At 39.5% G+C, this 17,458-nt stretch overlaps 1 protein-coding gene across 8 annotated transcripts in view; it reads right to left on the bottom strand.

Moving 5' to 3' along the window:
* Positions 1-1,717: 1,717 nt before the first annotated feature.
* The window catches only part of HTR7 (5-hydroxytryptamine receptor 7), a 96,532-nt gene continuing 80,791 nt past the window's right edge, over positions 1,718-17,458 (bottom strand). For 2 of the 8 annotated variants that reach the window (XR_009053837.1, XR_009053836.1), the window contains exons 3-4: positions 13,148-14,001; positions 9,508-11,733 (exon numbers count right to left, since the gene is read on the bottom strand). Coding sequence is in view for 3 of the 8 variants with exons in the window: in XM_057735831.1 (XP_057591814.1) it covers positions 11,691-11,733 (43 nt within the window). In the remaining 5 variants the exon portion in view is untranslated. Of the gene's footprint in view, positions 5,823-9,507; positions 11,734-13,147; positions 14,002-17,458 lie in introns of those variants that run through there. The other 6 variants (XM_057735836.1, XM_057735835.1, XM_057735834.1 and 3 more) reach the window with 4 other exon arrangements.

Genomic DNA, 17,458 nt, shown 5'->3' with positions numbered 1-17,458 from the left:
AGAATCCCCTATATGCAAAGATCTCTGTTTCCACAGTTGCAGCAGTTGTTACTTCACTTTCTCTCCTCTGGGTATTTATTACAGTATCTCCTAAAGATGAGTTGTGATGCTCCATTTTGCCAAAGGTGCCCACCTCCCTTGAACATGAACTCCTCCAGCATGATAATTCTTTAATGTTCCAGAGTTAAAAAGAAAATGTACTGAAAATGAGAATTATCTGAGAAATAATCCCATTCTGAGTGTTATCTACTTTCATTTGTGAATGGATTAATAAACACGGTTATGGAAAATTAAAAAATAGATATCATTTAGCCCCAACTTAATATCATTCAGGTCTAGAAAACCCCACCTACCTGCAACAGTAACTCTGGGCAAATAGTCCCAGGAATTTCAATTGTCCACATATGCAATGTTTGATATATACATTTTATGTCATAATTAGTAGGTACAGAAATATAAAATATTACACGATGCGGTTGGTGAGGCAAAATGTTCACTTTCAAAAATCTGAACTTTGAGACCCTAGAACTAGATTGGGAGAGCCACTGCAGTGTTCTCTCAGCAGAGGTTCTCTATAAGGCAGGATTCTTCTAGTTGCTCATGCAGAAACCCAATTCAAACTAACTTCTTTCAGAAGCTCAAACGTGTCTAGTGAGATCATTCTAAAACTCTGGTTAAGATTTTTTTCAAGAAAACATGTCTTTTTCTCAGCTGTCCTCACCAATGGTAGATAAATTAATTAGTCCCCCTTTTTTTTTATATCTTTGCTGTGGTGAAATGGCAATGAAAACATTTTACCTCAGCCTATATTAGACAGCGTTGCTGTAAAACTGCACACCCCACTACAATTCATGTTACAATATTGAAGAGATGGTTTATATCCAAAAAATCTGTGCTTTGCATGATCCAAATGGATGATTGGGAATCAGGCCAAATTTTCCCTTAATTGATTTAATTTACTAAATCTTTTATTTTTGCAGATAAGTTAAAAGCCAATATTTAATTGGCTACAATTAAATTTTTAAGAGCCAAGCAAACAAGTATAATCTTTGACTATGCACCCAGAAATAGTTTCAGGTGTTAATTTTATCTCCACGTCTAAAATATATCCCAACATGCCATACAGAGCCACTGATGAGGAAGCTGATGGAGTAACGGGGATGACAGGCAACATCCCTCACTAGAATCGCTCTGCTTTGACTGCAATCAAAGCTGTCTCACAAGAGCAGATCTCCCCAAAACCAGAATTGGGGGCAACTGGCCAAATCCTCCTGACAAACCTCAGCTGTTACCTAATTACCCTCATTCATCTAAAGCAATTATACTCCAACTAAAAAAAAAAAAAAAGCTTGGGAATTCCCTCAGTTCTCAGCTCCAACGTAGCAGGAGAGAGACCTGGCCTGTGACATAGATGGGTTTGGTTAACAGCATGCTTTCAGCTGCAGGGGACCCTGGGGGGTCTGTAAGTAACTGAACAAGGTCTGATTTGAGCTCCTATTGCCAACACTGTCTGAAATTTCTACCAACACTCTCTCAGGTGCAGACATTGATCCAAGGAATGTATGTACCTTGTAAGAAGGGGACATTGCCTCTGAATAATGGATTAGTGTATTTGATTAACTGGCTGACTGTCAAGAGACAGCAAAGGATGAGAGAACGGGACACAGCACAGACAAGTTTTAATGAGGAGACTATAGAAAGGCACACAATAGAGGGCAATAGCAATTAGGGCAGTGTATTAGGGTTCTCCAGAGAAACAGAACCAATGTTATTTTATATATAATATATATAGGTTATTAATATACATACATCATATGTATACATCTTTACATACATATCAACCAATATTCTATTGAGATATATATGTGTGTATATATAGATATCTATGTCAATATCTATACATATAGAGAGACAGTTTTATACAATATACATATATAAAGAGACTTATTATAAGGAATTGCTCACATGATTATGGAAGTTGAGAAGCCCCATGATCTGCCATCTGCAAGCTGGAGACCCAGAAAAGATGGAGATGCAGTTCAGTCTGAGTCCAAAGGCCTGAAAACCAGAGGGCTGATGGTCCCAGTTCAAACGCAGGAGAAGACCGGTGTCTCAGCTCAAGTGGTCAGGCAGAGAGGGAATTCTCCCACTGGCCATCTTTTTGTCCTATTCAGGCTCTCGATGGATTGGATGAAGCCCACCCACACTGGGGAGCACAATCTTCTTTACTCAATCTATAGCTTCATCTCATGCAGAAACACTCTTACAAACACATCCAGAAAAAAATGTTTAGCTGAATATATGGACACCCCGTGCTCCAGTCAAACTGATACATAAAATTAACCATCACAGGCGGGCTGCAACAGAAAGGGATAACCAGGAGAAAGCATTGAGATGCAGGAATCCTAGAAAAGGATTAGGAAGCAGGAGTCACAACCTTTGTTCCCTTCCCCAAGATCTGGGAGTTAACCTTGAACAACTGCTTTTGGGTATTCAGTGTAAGAGGAGGTATTTGGAGGACAAAGAGTAAGTCCCCTCTGAGTTCAGGTGCATATTTCCAGGCTCACAAAAACAGTCGGTAACCAGTGAGATGCATTTTGTGGAAGGGAGAATGCCAGGAAAAGTACACATCAGCTGGAGAGTTCACATTTATTACTTACAAGTTAATGTCCTTGAGCTCCGTAAACCTCAATCCTCTTACCCCAAAAATGGAGATAACAGCCTTTTAAGGTTGTTTTGAGGATTAGCAGAATGTCTGGTGAGTAACAAACAATTAATGCAAGCTGTATTGCTGCCATAACACACACACACACACACACACACACACACACACAATGGCGAAAACGTGGACCCTGGCCGAGGTCAACATCTCATTCTCAGTGGCTAATATTCAATGCATATTTGACAAAGATCAACTTTTTGTTTTGTTGACAACATTCTGATCAGCTGCTTGGCCATGAGGACAGAAATATGATGCACTGTTTCTTATCCGACCCTGTGCTAGTGCCAATATTAATTAGCTAATAACAGGAATCACTCAATAACGTAGGAATTAGCCAGGTCTTCACTTAAACCTAAAACCCATATGTCTTTAAATATAACTGAAAAGTATCTAAGATGACCTGTGGATTATTTCCTTCCACAAGCTTGCTGGATTTTTGGTACCAACATTGGCGTGGAGTCCTAAAGGGTACTTATGAGAGAGTCTGTGAGAACCCTGTGTATTCCTCTGGCAAGATTCTATAATCATATACAAATGATTTAAATATTTCACATTAATCGTGCTTTTCATACTAACTGCACACAGAATTAGCCTGATGATTCTGTTTTCCAGCATCTTTGGGAACAGCAATTCTCAACATCTGGAACCCAGATCAGCTGTACCAGAATCACCTGGCAAACACCCTCTACCACAACTCAGGACATAATGAATCAGAATTTATGTAAATGGGGCCCAGGAATCTTGATGTTTAACAGGCTCCCTAGATCATTCTTATTCAGAGTGAAGTTCAGAAATAAAGTGGTGTGGCTAATGTTAGGATTAACATTGCTAATATCACAGCCTTTCACCTTCAAACTCTGTGGCTATCAAAATTCAGTCTCTTTCTTTGCTTTATTTAAGAACAATTTAGTTAATACAATCATTCAAAAAATTAAACACTTTTCTTTGCCTTTGGGTCAGCCTCTGGATTCAATTTAATCGTAGATAATTAAAGAGCAGAAACCCAGAGGGGGAAAATTCAGTTGTTTAAAGGCTCTGAGTCGTGACCACAGGTAATTTCTCTGCACTTCTGCTACCCCAGGGGTAGTTCTCAGAGCTGTTCCCCACTAGTACTACTAGTACACCCTCCCAATACCATGCTCATCACATGTGCTATGTTCTGCCTTGCACACATGCCTTTGCACACTTAGTGTTCTGCACAGGTCATGGTTATGCTACACTCATTTCTTAGCTGGGGAAATGCCAGGCTTTCCCTAAATGAGTAACTGCACACTTTCAGTGGACGACAGTCAGTTTTTGTGACTCATATCTTTTTCTCCATGTGATGGTTGCTCTGACCACATTTACTGAAATGCAGTTTTACATCCATTGAACTTAATTAACAAGGAAAAAAATTGAACTTATATTTTGTATGGTTTTTTTTCACTTTTCTTGTAATGATCATTTTACTGTATTTTTTAATGCACATCTATGTCACAGATTTAAAAAAAACATTCCTTCACCAAAGATAGTTTGCAAGGCACTGCTCTATACCACATTTCGTAAACAACTTCAGACAAAACACGGCTCTAATTTAGCACGTTCTCACTTGCTAACCAGGAGGGGGTTGTACTAGATCACCATGAGATTCTCTAGGCCTGTAATTCTCTGTGTATGTAGTATATCTCATGTTCCTACATGACGAATTTTTGTATCTACACTGACTTTCTACTGCCCATCCTCGTAGCTCTGCGCTCTCTCTCCCACTGTGAGACTGCGTGGGTCTAAAGAATAAAGAACATTTTAATAACAGCCCAATCAAAATGTAATTGAGAAAGGTAATTTGGCACCAAAAATATCATATAATACATATCAAAGATAAATTCTAGATAGTTCTTGCCATCTGCTATTTTGAATTACCACTTCTCTCCTCCACTGAGGTTTAAATATTTGTATCAATACATTGAAGTATGCATTTCTTTCTGAACATCCCCATACGTGCCTTATCAGAATAAACATCACATTTTATTATAATCATCTGTGTAACATTCAGCTTCCTTGCTAAACGTTTAGCTTCACAAGAATGGAATTCATTTCTGTCTTACCCCTGAGTTCCAGTGTTTAGATAGCCTCTGACATATTAATAAATATTTATTTGATTGAACAAGTGAATGGATGAATAAATGAATTTCTTAGAGGAAGAAACGTGGATTAGTCTTTCTTTATAATCTTGTGAGTGTTTCTGGTCCATTACCTTCCTTTTGTTCCATAATCTCTGAGCACAAATGATATAGCTTCAATAGAATCTAAGATTTCATGTGTCTGCACAGGGTGTCATAGTTACAAGATGTCTCAATTCCTTCTCAGCTTTTTGTAAAGTGTCAAATGCCCGACATAGCTGTTATCTGTTAAGTCTACTTCTGATAAGTTATCAGTCTCTCTCACTTTCTGTTTTGGATTAGACATCACACATTTTGCTTTTACATTTTTATTGATGATCACATCACATCTCTGTTGCTTGCATTGCATAAGCAGGTCTTTTTTTTTTTTTTTTTTTTTTTTAATGTATTTAGCCAGCAGGAACTTAAAAAGCAAAGTGTTTTAAATTAAGAAATTATTTTTTTCTCCAGAGAAAGTGTAGACAAAGCAAGTTGAACGAGAGACCCAATTAAATAAACTTCTGTCTCTGGGCATGAGATCCCAAGGTCTGCATGGTTCACACGCAATACTACCAAGGACTTCCTTTAGGAATTTACTCCACTTAGAGTAAGTAAGGAATGACATCACAATATGCATTACTCCCAGTACTTTCAAAATGCACTGACCTGCTGAAAGTTTCCAAATGGCTTCTTTGTATGCTGTTAGGGACCATCTGGCTAGCTACAGATACACAAGTTTCAACATATGGCCCATAACACATACACAGCACTGCTTCACTAGTGCAGAAAATTAAGAAAAGGTCACTCTCTTGATATGAGAAACTCATGCTAAAGAAGCAGCACCATGTAGCACAGGGCCTGCCCTAAGTTGCACACAGGAGAGTCTAATTCCAGCTCCTTCCCACCCACTCATTGCACTGCACGTGTCACTTGATCACACCAAGTCTCCTGGATTTCCTCACCTGAAAATTAAAAAGAATGCCAAGTCAGCGTTGGCTTTTCTCATTCCCTTTCCCTCCTTTCTCCCTCTCCTTTTTTTCCTTTCTTCCTATTAAGAAATCTTTATCATTTCATAGTTCTCAGCACATAGGTCTTTTACCTCCTTATTTAGGTTTATTTCCAGGTATTTTGCTGTTTTTGAAGTGATTTTAAACAAGATTTTTACTTTCTCTTTCCAATATTTCACTGTTAGTATAAAGAAATGCAACAGATTTCTGTAAATTAATCTTATATCCTGCTACCTTGCTGAATTCACTTATTATTTCTAACAGTTTCTGCCTGGAGTCTTTAGGATTTTCTATATACAGTATCATGTCACCTGCACATAATGACAATTTTACCTCTTTCCTTCCAATCTGTATACGATTGATTTCTTTTTCTTGTCTGATTGCTGTCACTAGGATTTCCAGTACTAAGTTGAATAGAAGTGGTGAGAATGGGCATACTTGCCTCATTCCAGATTTTAGCAGGAAGGCTTTCAGGTTTTAACTGTTGAGTATTATGTTGCCTGTGAGTTTGTCATAAATAGCTTTTATTCTGTTGCGATATGTTCCCTCTATACTCACTTTGGTGAGGGTTTTTGTCATGAATGGATGTTGAATTTTATCAAATGCTTCTTTTACATCTACTGAGATGATTAAGTGATTTTGTCTTTTCTTTTGTTAGTGTTGTATCACACTGATTGATTTGTGTATGTTGAACCATCCTTGCGACCCTGGAGTGAATCCAACTTGACATTTGTATGATTCTTTTTATGTATCGTTGGATTCAGTTTGCTAAAATTTTGTTGAGGATTTTTACAACTATATTCATCAAATATATTGGCCTGTAATTTTCTTTTTTTGTAATGTCTGTCTGGTTTTGCTATCAGGGTGATGGTGGCTTCATAAAATGACTTTAGAAATGTTTCCTCCACTTCGATCTTTTGGAATAGTTTGAGAAGGATAAGTATGAGTTCTTCCATTGAAAAGGGAAACACTGAGAAAGGAAGCTGAAGATGATTCAAAGAAATGGAAAGATATACCATTCTCTTGGATTGGAAGAATTCATATTGTTAAAATGGCCATACTACCCAAAGCAATCTATGAATTTAATGCAATCCCTATCAAATCACCCATGACATTTTTCACAAAACTAAAACAAATAACCTAAAATTTATAGGGAACCACAAAAGACCCAGACTTGCCAAAGCAATCCTGAGGGGGAAAAAAAGACAAAGCTAGATGCACAACCCTCCCAGGCTTCAGACAATACTACAAAGCTATAGTAATCAAAACACTGTGGTATTGGCATGAAAAAACAGATATATAGATTCAACAGAACAGAACAGAGAGCCCAGAGAGAAACTCATACACCTATGGTTAATCAATCTTAGATAAAGGAGGCAAGAATATACAATGGAGAAAAGACTGTCTCTTCAGCAAGTGGTTTTGGGAAAGCTGGACAGTCACATGTAAATCAATGAAGTTAGAACACACCCTCACACCATACACCATACAAAAATAAACTCAAAATGGTTTAAAGACCTAAATATAATACATGACACCATAAAACTCCTAGAAGGGAATATAAGCAAAACATTCTTGGACATAAATCACAGCAATATTTTCTTAGATCAGTCTCCCAAGGAAAAGAAATAAAAACAAAAATAAATAGTACCTATTTGAACTTAAAAGCTTTTACACAGCAAAAGAAACTATCAACAAAAAGAAAAAACAACCTCCAGGATGGGAGAAAATATTTGCGAATGATGAAATCAACAAGGGGTTAATTTTCAAAATATACTAACAACTTATACAACTCAATATATATATATAAAAAAACAACCCAACCAAAAAATGGGCAGAAGACCTAAATAGACATTTCTCCAAAGAAGACATACAGATAGCCAACAAGCACATGAAAAGATGCTCAACACTGCTAATTATTAGAGAAATGCAAATCAAAACCACAATGAAGTATCACCTCATACCAGTCAGAATGGGCATCATCAAAAAGTCTGCAAATTATAAATGTTAGAGAGGGTGTGGAGAAAAGGGAACCCTCCTACATTGCTGGTGGGAATATAAATTGATGTAACCACTACAGAAAACAGTATAGAGATTCCTTAGGAAACTAAAAATGGAGCTACCATATGATCCACAAATTTCACTCCGAGCATAGATTTGGAAAAGACAAAAACTCTGATGTGAAAAGATACAACCACCCCAATGTTCATAGCAGCACTACTTACAATATCCAAGATATGGAAGCAACCTAAGTGTCCATCAACAGATGAATGGATAAAGATGTGATACACACACACACACACACACACACACACACACTCTAGAATATTAGCCATAAAAAAAGAATGAAATACTGCCATTTGCAGTAAAATGGATGAACCAAGAGAATATCATACCAAGTGAAGTAAGTCAGACAAAGAAAGACAAATATTATATATCACTTATATGTGGAATCTAAAAAATAATACAAATGAATCTATTTATAAAACAGAAACAGACTCACAGACATAGAATACAAACTTAGGGTTACCAAAAGGGAAAGGGATGGGGGAAAGAAAGAAATTAGGAGTATGGGATAAACAGATAAACACTACTATATATAACATACATAAGCAACAAGGACCCACTGTATAATACAGGGAACAATATTCAATATCTTGTAATAACTTATAATGGAAATAAGCTGAAAAATAACATATAGAAATGAAACACTTTACTGTAAACCTGAAACTAACATAATATTGTAAATCAACTATACTTCTTTAAAAAAAAAGAAATACTATTTGCCTACTATATAAGTTCCAAGCATGATGCTAGATGCTGGGCATACTGGTGAAAAAAACAGACATGGTTGATGCCCTTGAAGAACTACTAAACAATGATGAAGACATACATTAAGTCAATAATTGAGAACAGGAAGAAAATTCCAGACAGAAGAGGAAAGCATATGCGAGGGTACTCAGATGGGGAGGAGCATGGATTTTGTTTCTTATAAATCCTGTTTAAAAACTGCAGGATTTGTAAACATTTCTACCCATTAAATTGAGGACTCAGATGACAATCAAAATGCTGAAAGGAAAATTCCCATCATCTCCAGATGCAATTTAGATATTATTATATTAGCATAAACTATGTGAAACTGCCTGAATTTTTGATTTGTATTGTTGAGCTCATGCCTGTAATCGATGAATCTAATAAAACTGCATGAAAATATGATCATCAAAAACATATACAGGCATCTCAAGCATATAATACCATGGTAAATGCTTTAAGAATTTATGAAACAGTTTCCAGAATACCTAGGCTCTATGAGTGCCTCCTGTTTAACTTGTAGAATAAAACTAAACACTAAGGCAACAGTCACTACGTTCTCCCTTATAAGTACATTACTTCTCAAGCATCATTTCCCAATATTCAGTCTTATTAGTAGATGATAACTAATGCTCTAGGGTGAGAAGAGAGCCTAGAATAGTCATTCTTGCTGAACAGTCCAAAAATATATGTAAAATGTTTATCTCAGTGATTTTCCCAATTCTTAGTTAAAACAAAAGCTGTACCTTTGGCACAAATTATATCATAAGTGAAACAGTATAAATTTTTTGACATTTTTTCTCATTCTTTCTCAATTTCTACCTTTTCCTTTCCTTCGGCTGCCATACTTGGAAAGCACAATGTCCAATGTCCGGCCTCTGTAGCCAGAATGAAGTAGAGAGTTCAAGGATCAGGCATTCAAGTCAGGCTGGATAAAGAGCCAATTTGAATAACTAAGGTCCTAATAAAAAAATTAAACACATATGAAAACCTGAATCAACCCAATTAACCATAATGCCCTGTCTTAAACTATAGGAAAGAAACACGTTGCTCCCTACAAACCGCTATACCACTCACTATACTATATGGTGACAAGCTGAGAAATGTCTGCCTTCTGATGACAAATTCCTCAAAAGGAAGACTTGCTTTACCCACCCTGGTTCCCTCGATGTCCACAGTGCTGGAAGCAGCAGGAGCCCAATAAATGCTCATTAATCAAATCAAGCAATGAGTGGTCACTATTTAAAAAAAAAAAGTTAAAAAATGGATGCAAGTAATTACAGAATTGTTTTAACTATTTGTTAGGATTGTAGCAAATATATAAAGTTTGCCCTTCTGGTATTCTATGTAGAGCGACATTTATAACATCAGACCTTCAATTAAAAGTCATTATTTAAGTTGCTTTATTACAGCTACAAATAAACTTTATTTGATGTAATGTAATAAAACATTTTCAAACTTAACAACATTTATCCGACCAGAATTAATCATTTAAATTATGAATATAAGTATATACAGTCACTTTAGCAAATCTGCGGTTCAGGAATTTGTATAAGCTTTGTCAGAAAGGACAGGGCCCAGCTCCCCTTTCAGAAAGGCAGACCCTCTCCTGTGTGTGGTAAGAAGCGATGTCAGTGAAAGTTGGAAGAAATCCACCATCCATGTTGGAATTCCACATTATCCTGTGAGAAAACAGCTACATATATTGTAGGAAAATAATATTCTCTTTCAGTTCCCTTTTGTCAAATGAAGGTTTGCATTCATTTTATCCCCTTAGAAGTGCTCTTCTCTGATCTACTGTCTTTCTGTCTCCCTAGCTCATACAAATTACATAGGACCATTTAAAAAAAACACCATCTACAAAGGGATCTTTTCTGTCTCCTGACCTGCCCTGAATGTCCACAATTGGCCAGGCACACATTTGATTTAAGATACAGAGAACACAAAAAGCAATCCTCTAGAAGGAACAGAATGGTATTCTGGAGGGTTTCTAACACTGGCCCAGGTGACCTCTGATTCACACAGTTTAATACAAACCTGCTCAACAAGAATTAACATGTGGATGCTCCATCTTCAGAAGCATCACAGCCTTCCATGGAAACCCCATTATTCCCATACTTCCTCCCTCAAACCTCACAGTTAGGGACTGGCCCGTGGGCCCACTGCACCCAGGCGTAAACAACAGTCACAAGTTCTGTGCCAACAATCATGTTAATATACGATGCGGTGAGGTAGCCCCCGTTCTTCATCCAGGGAAAACTCTTCACTGGAGGAATCCCCCTCACGTCTCAGGATCCCCCAGAAGAAGAGTGAGTGCGAGAAAAAGCTTTATTCAGGTTTTGCAATTCTCTCCATCCTGAGATCTGTTCCTGAGTTACACCACAGCGAGAGGAGCGAGTTAACAAAGCAAGTACACTGGTGGGGACGTCACAGGGACCCTGCAAAAAAGCCAAACTGTTTGACAGAAGCTTTGAACAGACACTGCTCTGGGAGATCATTTGTAGTAGCTGATGAGGGGGTTCTGTTTTCTAGCGTGGACATGCAATGTATTCATCTCTATGCTTACCGCAGTTTGCTTGGGAAAACACCCTTCTGTCCCACAACCAAATACATCTGTCTCATGAATGATTCCTGAATATTCACCACAAGGCCTAGGCTCACAAGCATGGGAAGTGTGCATGGGAACTTTCTTCACTTGCACGAACTTGGACAGAAGCAAAGCACCGGAAACTGTTTCCTTTCTGGAACTCAGTTCTGTGCGTGTGCTCACTGCTGGGCTGATGCGGCTGCTTTCACAGGCACACAACAGCGCTGATCCACAGGAGAAAAAGGAGAGGTCACCATTCCCCTCATAATATACTCTGAACAGCAGATATGCTTTGCTGGTCACATTTTAGCCATCCCAAGAAAGGACAGAAGCCGCATTCCATTCTGAAGTCTCAGCAAATGATTCCGTTCTGTTTCCACCTCTGTCTTGCCTTGTTTATTTCATCTCCATTATTCTGCTTTTGATCATGAATCATGACTTTTTTTTCTACAGTAGTCAGAGTTTTGTCTATAAAGAGACAGAGACAGAGAGAAAGAAGAGGCAAGAAAATGATTTAGCAGAACCGTAAATGTGAGTTTTCGTTTTGTGGTGGGTGGATTTAATTTTTTACCACATTCAGTAATTTGTGGTTCCTAAGGGGTTATGAGTATTTAACAGGAAAGAAAAAGTGCTATGGCTCTTTTCATACATTTCATAACTTCTACAAATTGCCAGGGCCTTAATATATTTGCCCATCAGCTCCAGATAGCCCATTTAGAAACTCACTTTTATAATACAGCTGTAGTCCAAAATGGCTCTACTCTCAATAATCCTCGCAAAATACTACTGCACCTGCCCTGCTTGAAAATAATAATGACTACAATGCGAAGTGTTCTCCCCTTCAAACCTAGGAGGGTGCATTATAGTAAACTGTGTGTGCTGAGACTGGGAAATCCCACCTCGCTCACTTTCTCCTAGATTCATAGAAATGCCATGAGTCATGGAGAAGTCTTGGGCAACAGCTGAGGAAAAGTCTCTTTCTCCCTAGTATAGAGCCACAGTCTCTCTAGATACACACTCCCCTAACTCTGTACCATCACAGGACTCAACAAACTACATCCGTGTGCTTGAGAGCTAGGTCTAAGAGGGTTCAGGGCCTCTGCCTCCCCATCCCATTGAAAGTGCCCCTCTCACTTGGATGTCAGATGGATTTCCCTTGTGACAGGATCACTTTCTCCATAAAACACCATCTCTTGCTTTGTTCTTTACCCCACGTGATCATGCCTGAGGAGAAGCATTGCGCTTCAGCTCAGACCCACGGCTCCATGCTCCTGGGTATCTAAGAGCAGACACTGGAAAAAAGCTGTGTCCCCAATGGCGCTCCACACTTATTCTTAGTCTGGGGCCTCTGCCTCTTCTTCCCAGGAGACTGCACTTCCTCTGCAGCTCACAACGGCTCATAAATTTTACTGAGAATCCTTCCAGGCTCCAGCATCATCTCTGAAGTCCCCCTTTCCTCACCACACACCTACTAGTCAACTTCAAAACTTCCAGACATCCTTGACCTCTTTCCATCCTTGACATCTTTCCTATTCTCAATGCCATTCTCCTTGTGCAGGCCCTCCTGACAGGAGACCTCACCTTTACACTGGTCACCTACCCAACTCCCTTCTCCTATTGTGAAGCCCTACCTATACTGCACACCTTGTCTCACTCCAGCTCAAAAGCCTTCATCTCTCCCCCACCCCCTTTGCCCACCTGGCCTCCAAGCTGACCCCAGTCTACCCAGCTTCCAGGTCTTGCTGAAGACACACCCAGGTTCTTTATGTACCTCCATCCATTTTTGTGTCCCTCTGTCCATACTGTCCCCTGTGCTTTGAGTAGCCCCAAACCCACCTCTACCCCTGTCATCCCTTAATCCTACCCTTCATTCAAAACCCACCGCAAATATCACCCCCTTCATGATTTCCACCGTGGATATTTTCTTCCTAAGATGTCCCCTCCAAGGCTTATTTTTCTCATAGACATGGTTGTACTGCTTGATTTTAGTTTGTGCTATGTGTATTCACTGTCTACTAAGAAAACAAACAAAAATATTAGAAAAAGCAAGAGAGGTCAATTGGCTGCATTTCCTACTTTAAAGAGATGTTGCAAAGTTAAGATGTAGGCAACAACAGGACTTCCTAGGTGGTGCAGTGGGTAAGAATCCGCCTGCCAATGCAGGGGACATGGGTTCGATCCCTGCCCCAGGAAGATACCACATGCCACGGAGCAACTAAGCCCGTGTGCCACAACTATTGAGCCTGCACTCTAGAGCCCATGAGCCACAACTACTGAGCCCATGTGCCGCAACTACTGAAGCCCACGCACCTAGAGCCCATGCTCTGCAACAAGAGAGGCCACCGCAATGAGAAGCCCGCGCACCACAATGAAGAGTAGCCCCTACTCGCCGCAACTAGAGAAAGCCCGTGTAAAGCAACGAAGACCCAACGCAGCCAATAAAATAAATAAATTAATTAATTAATTTAAAAAAATGTAGGCAACTACAAAGCGTGAAGCAAACAGGCTTTTATTAGTACTGATGATTTAATAAAAATAAAGAGCTGAATTCCAGCTAGTTAATGATGAAGAAAACACCACTCAGGGGAAAGAAAATCCATGAAACAGCCAACTTTTTGTTTGTTTCTGTCTTTAAGACAACATCCCACCACAGATATCCAGAGTTTCAGAGGCCTTGATGCTTCTTCCCAATTTCCACTGGGACCCATTTCATCTTATTTTTTTAATCACTGGTTTCTGAAAAGAAAAGATAGAATCACCTTAAACTCCAAAGCTTCAGTACAAACTGTGGAGCAGCACATTGACAGAAATCATGGCAGGAGCTCAAGGTTACTCTGTTACCACTGCAATAGACAAGGATTATAAGAGGCTCTTTGACAAGAAGAAGGGAGAAGGGAAGGCAGAGCTACTTCAAGACAATTTCATGAAATTCTTTTATATGGAAGTATTTTTAGAAACTGCTGTTCGATATTGTTCACAGTAATGGTGTCAAAGAACAAAAGTCATCCAAATGTGAGACTTAAAAGCCATTTATGGTGACTCAAAGCAAACCCATAAATAAAGTCATCAAATTAAAAAAAAAAAATCCCTGCTTCTATCACATTATCACATTTGGTTTAATATTACCAGTATCTGAATACTTGTGAAAAGGTGACAAGGACTGTAATTTAGAGTAGTGAATTACAATTACTAGTAAAGTACTTATAGCCTTTTCCTTCTACTCACTTCCTACACAAGGAAGACTCCTGAGTGCCTGCCAGACTCCTGAGCCTCTCATTATGCTGATCAAGAAAATGGGGAAATATCTGGAAGTAGCAATATATAATCGGTATATTGTGTGTGTGTGTGTGTGTGTATAAACTAGATTGTTTATACAGGGAAGGAGGAAAACTATTATATAAGAGAAAAAAAGTAAAGCCAAGAAGGTGAAGTTAAGGGCAAAAGTAAACGAGACTAGAACCCAAGCAGTCAGAGGGGAAGACAGGGGCTGGAGAGATTGGAGGGAGTGGCCCGGAGTCTCTAGGTTGGCCAAGGAGTGTGAGCACTAGAGAGACAGGGAGGAGGAACAAAGCGTTCTAAGAAGGTTTGCTGTGACCTATGGACCAGACACCACATCATTCTTTCAGAGACTCCAGGAGAGTTAGGATTGCTTTGGGTTACCCAAGTGGTGTTTACTTGAATGCAGCTGTGCAGAGCGTGGACCATGGGGGTAGTTCTGGTTACTAGTCTTTTACTAGCCACCACCACCACGTCTACAGCCACCCCAGCCCACTGGACTGTGAGCTTCCAGAGGCAAGGATTGTTACTTATTCGTCCTTCTATCCCAACCATGCCTGGCACTATGCCTTGTACACAACAGGGCCTCAAATATTTCTGGAGAAAACAAGCCAATGAGGAGATGCCTTACTTCCAGGCTCCACCTTCTAATTCATTCCACCTAATGCCACTAAAGCAGCCTTCATGGCTTTGGTGCTTCCATTTTCCTACTTGCAGAGAGATTCAGTCAATGGCTTCCTTCTGCCCACACTAGGGTTTCTCAGCCTTAGCATTATGGACATTTGGGGCTGGGTAATTCTTTGCTGTGGGGGCTGCCTGTGTAAGGATGTTCAGCAGCATCCTCAGCTTCTGCCCACCAGATGCCAGGAGGTCTTCCCCTCCCCCAGCTGTGACAACCAAAAATGTCTCCAGACTCTCAAATGTCCCCTGGGGGGCAAAATAACCCCTGATTGAGAACAACCTGTCTACTCTAAAACTCCAAATTCCTGGGGCTGGAATGGAAGATCCTTCATAATTTAATCTCATTCAATCTTTCCATGATGATCTCCAAATCTCCCCTACAACAGTCCTTAGCTTCAAGCAGCCTGTCCTTTGCATAAAGTCCCACAATGCTTGGCTTTAAGCAGCCTGTCCTTTGCGTGTAAAGTCCCACAGTCGTGCTTCTATATCAAATGTCTCCTTCATGTGGATCGCCATCTCTCCTTTAGTTATAAATGCTTTGACCTTCATAGACATCCTCGAGCCCATATCCTTCAGGGAGTCTTCCCTGATCAGGGTTAATTGTTAAGGAAATCACTGAGTTATCTTCCTCTCCCTTGACTCCTATAGCTTTTCCTGTCTCACTTTTCCTTGTTCTCAACACAAAAAGAGTGAAGGAGCATGTGTGTGTGTGTTTATGTACAGTCCTTGCAATACAGATACATGCACGAAGGCAGGACAGACATCCTGAGTTTTCTATATCCTCCTCAATGCATGACAGTTACAAACAAGAATTTAGAAAGGAGTCCTTCCACATTGGAACTGAAAAGAAAGCTGCCTGGTATAAAAATTTTTAAATAGCAGCTATTCCAACTCTCTAATTAGAAATTTCCTAGAATTAATGAATATTTAGGCCAATCATCCCAAATGATTTTAACATTCCATAACTATAAATAAAATCTATAATTATAAATTTAAACAGAGAGAGATGTAATGAGGACACAGTCATTTTCTGAGGCCAGGGGATAGCAAACTATGACCTGCGGGCCAAATCCAGCTGGCCATCTGTTTTTGTAAATAAAGTTTTATCGGTACACCACCATACTCATTTGGTTATTTGTGTCTAGGACTGCTTGCTCACTACAAAGGCAGAAATAAGTAGTTTCAGTGGAGACCATATGGCCAGCAAAGCCTAAAATATTTACCATCTGGCCCTTCACAGTAAAAGTTTGCTGACCCCTGTCTTAAATTAACAGGAAAATAATACCCAAGACTCCACACTGGCTAAAGACACAGAGGCAAATATCCTTGGATGTTATGTCAGCTGGTTTACTTTTATAACAGGCATAGTAGCATGGAAGTAAAAAGTACATTTGAACACAGATGTCCTGTGCTCAAATTCACCTCCATATGTATGATGTTGAAAGAAATTATTTGACCTCCCCAACAGAATGGAGATGAAGGAAACCAACCTCTCATTAGGTTGCACAGATTAAGAGATGTAATTCACAGGAAGTGCTCAGCATAATACCTGAGAGTGAATCATCAATAAATGTGGGTGACCATTATTTTAAACAGCAAAAGCTGTTTGTGTGACATTTGAAAAGTTAGCATTTTGTGAACTATATGAGTTATGTGTGAATTATTAGCTAAAATACTCAATAAAATTATTCTCAAGTTCTTGCGCAGGAGGAAAACTAACACAGTGGTGTCTTCTAGTTCAGGACCTCACTGGTTCTTTCCTGGTTTCTATACTGGCTGCTGAACTGGACCTGGACCCCCTGCCACCAGTCTTTCTATTTTACCTGCCCTTCTTACATCTGCCAGAGAGACTTTCTTCAAAACGTCTTTCAGCATGTTACTCCTGGGAACTGAAACCAACATGCTCTCCTGCTGCTGTGCTAAACAATTCTGGGGCCAGGCAAAGTAACCCAGCACTTGTTCCAGGAAGTAGTTGCTTTCGAAAGATAAGACTTGTGCACCAACTAAACAAGCTTACTCATCAAGACTGAAAGTTTGCTCATTAATGCTGGCTTCAAGGCCCTCACTTAGCTGTACCCACCAACCCAAAGCTATCATGTCATAAACTCTGCCCAGTCCTCACCAGTTCCCTACCTTAACATGATCCAGCCCAAGCTCTAAAACTCTACCGATATTCTTTGCTTATTCCCTCCATCTGAGAAACTACCAAGACTCTGTCAAGGAGGTGTCCTCCTAA

The sequence above is a fragment of the Hippopotamus amphibius genome, chromosome 5, assembly GCF_030028045.1.
Source record: "Hippopotamus amphibius kiboko isolate mHipAmp2 chromosome 5, mHipAmp2.hap2, whole genome shotgun sequence".
In the NCBI taxonomy this organism is placed as follows: Eukaryota; Metazoa; Chordata; class Mammalia; order Artiodactyla; family Hippopotamidae; genus Hippopotamus; species Hippopotamus amphibius.
This window is presented reverse-complemented; position numbering and strand designations above follow the sequence as displayed.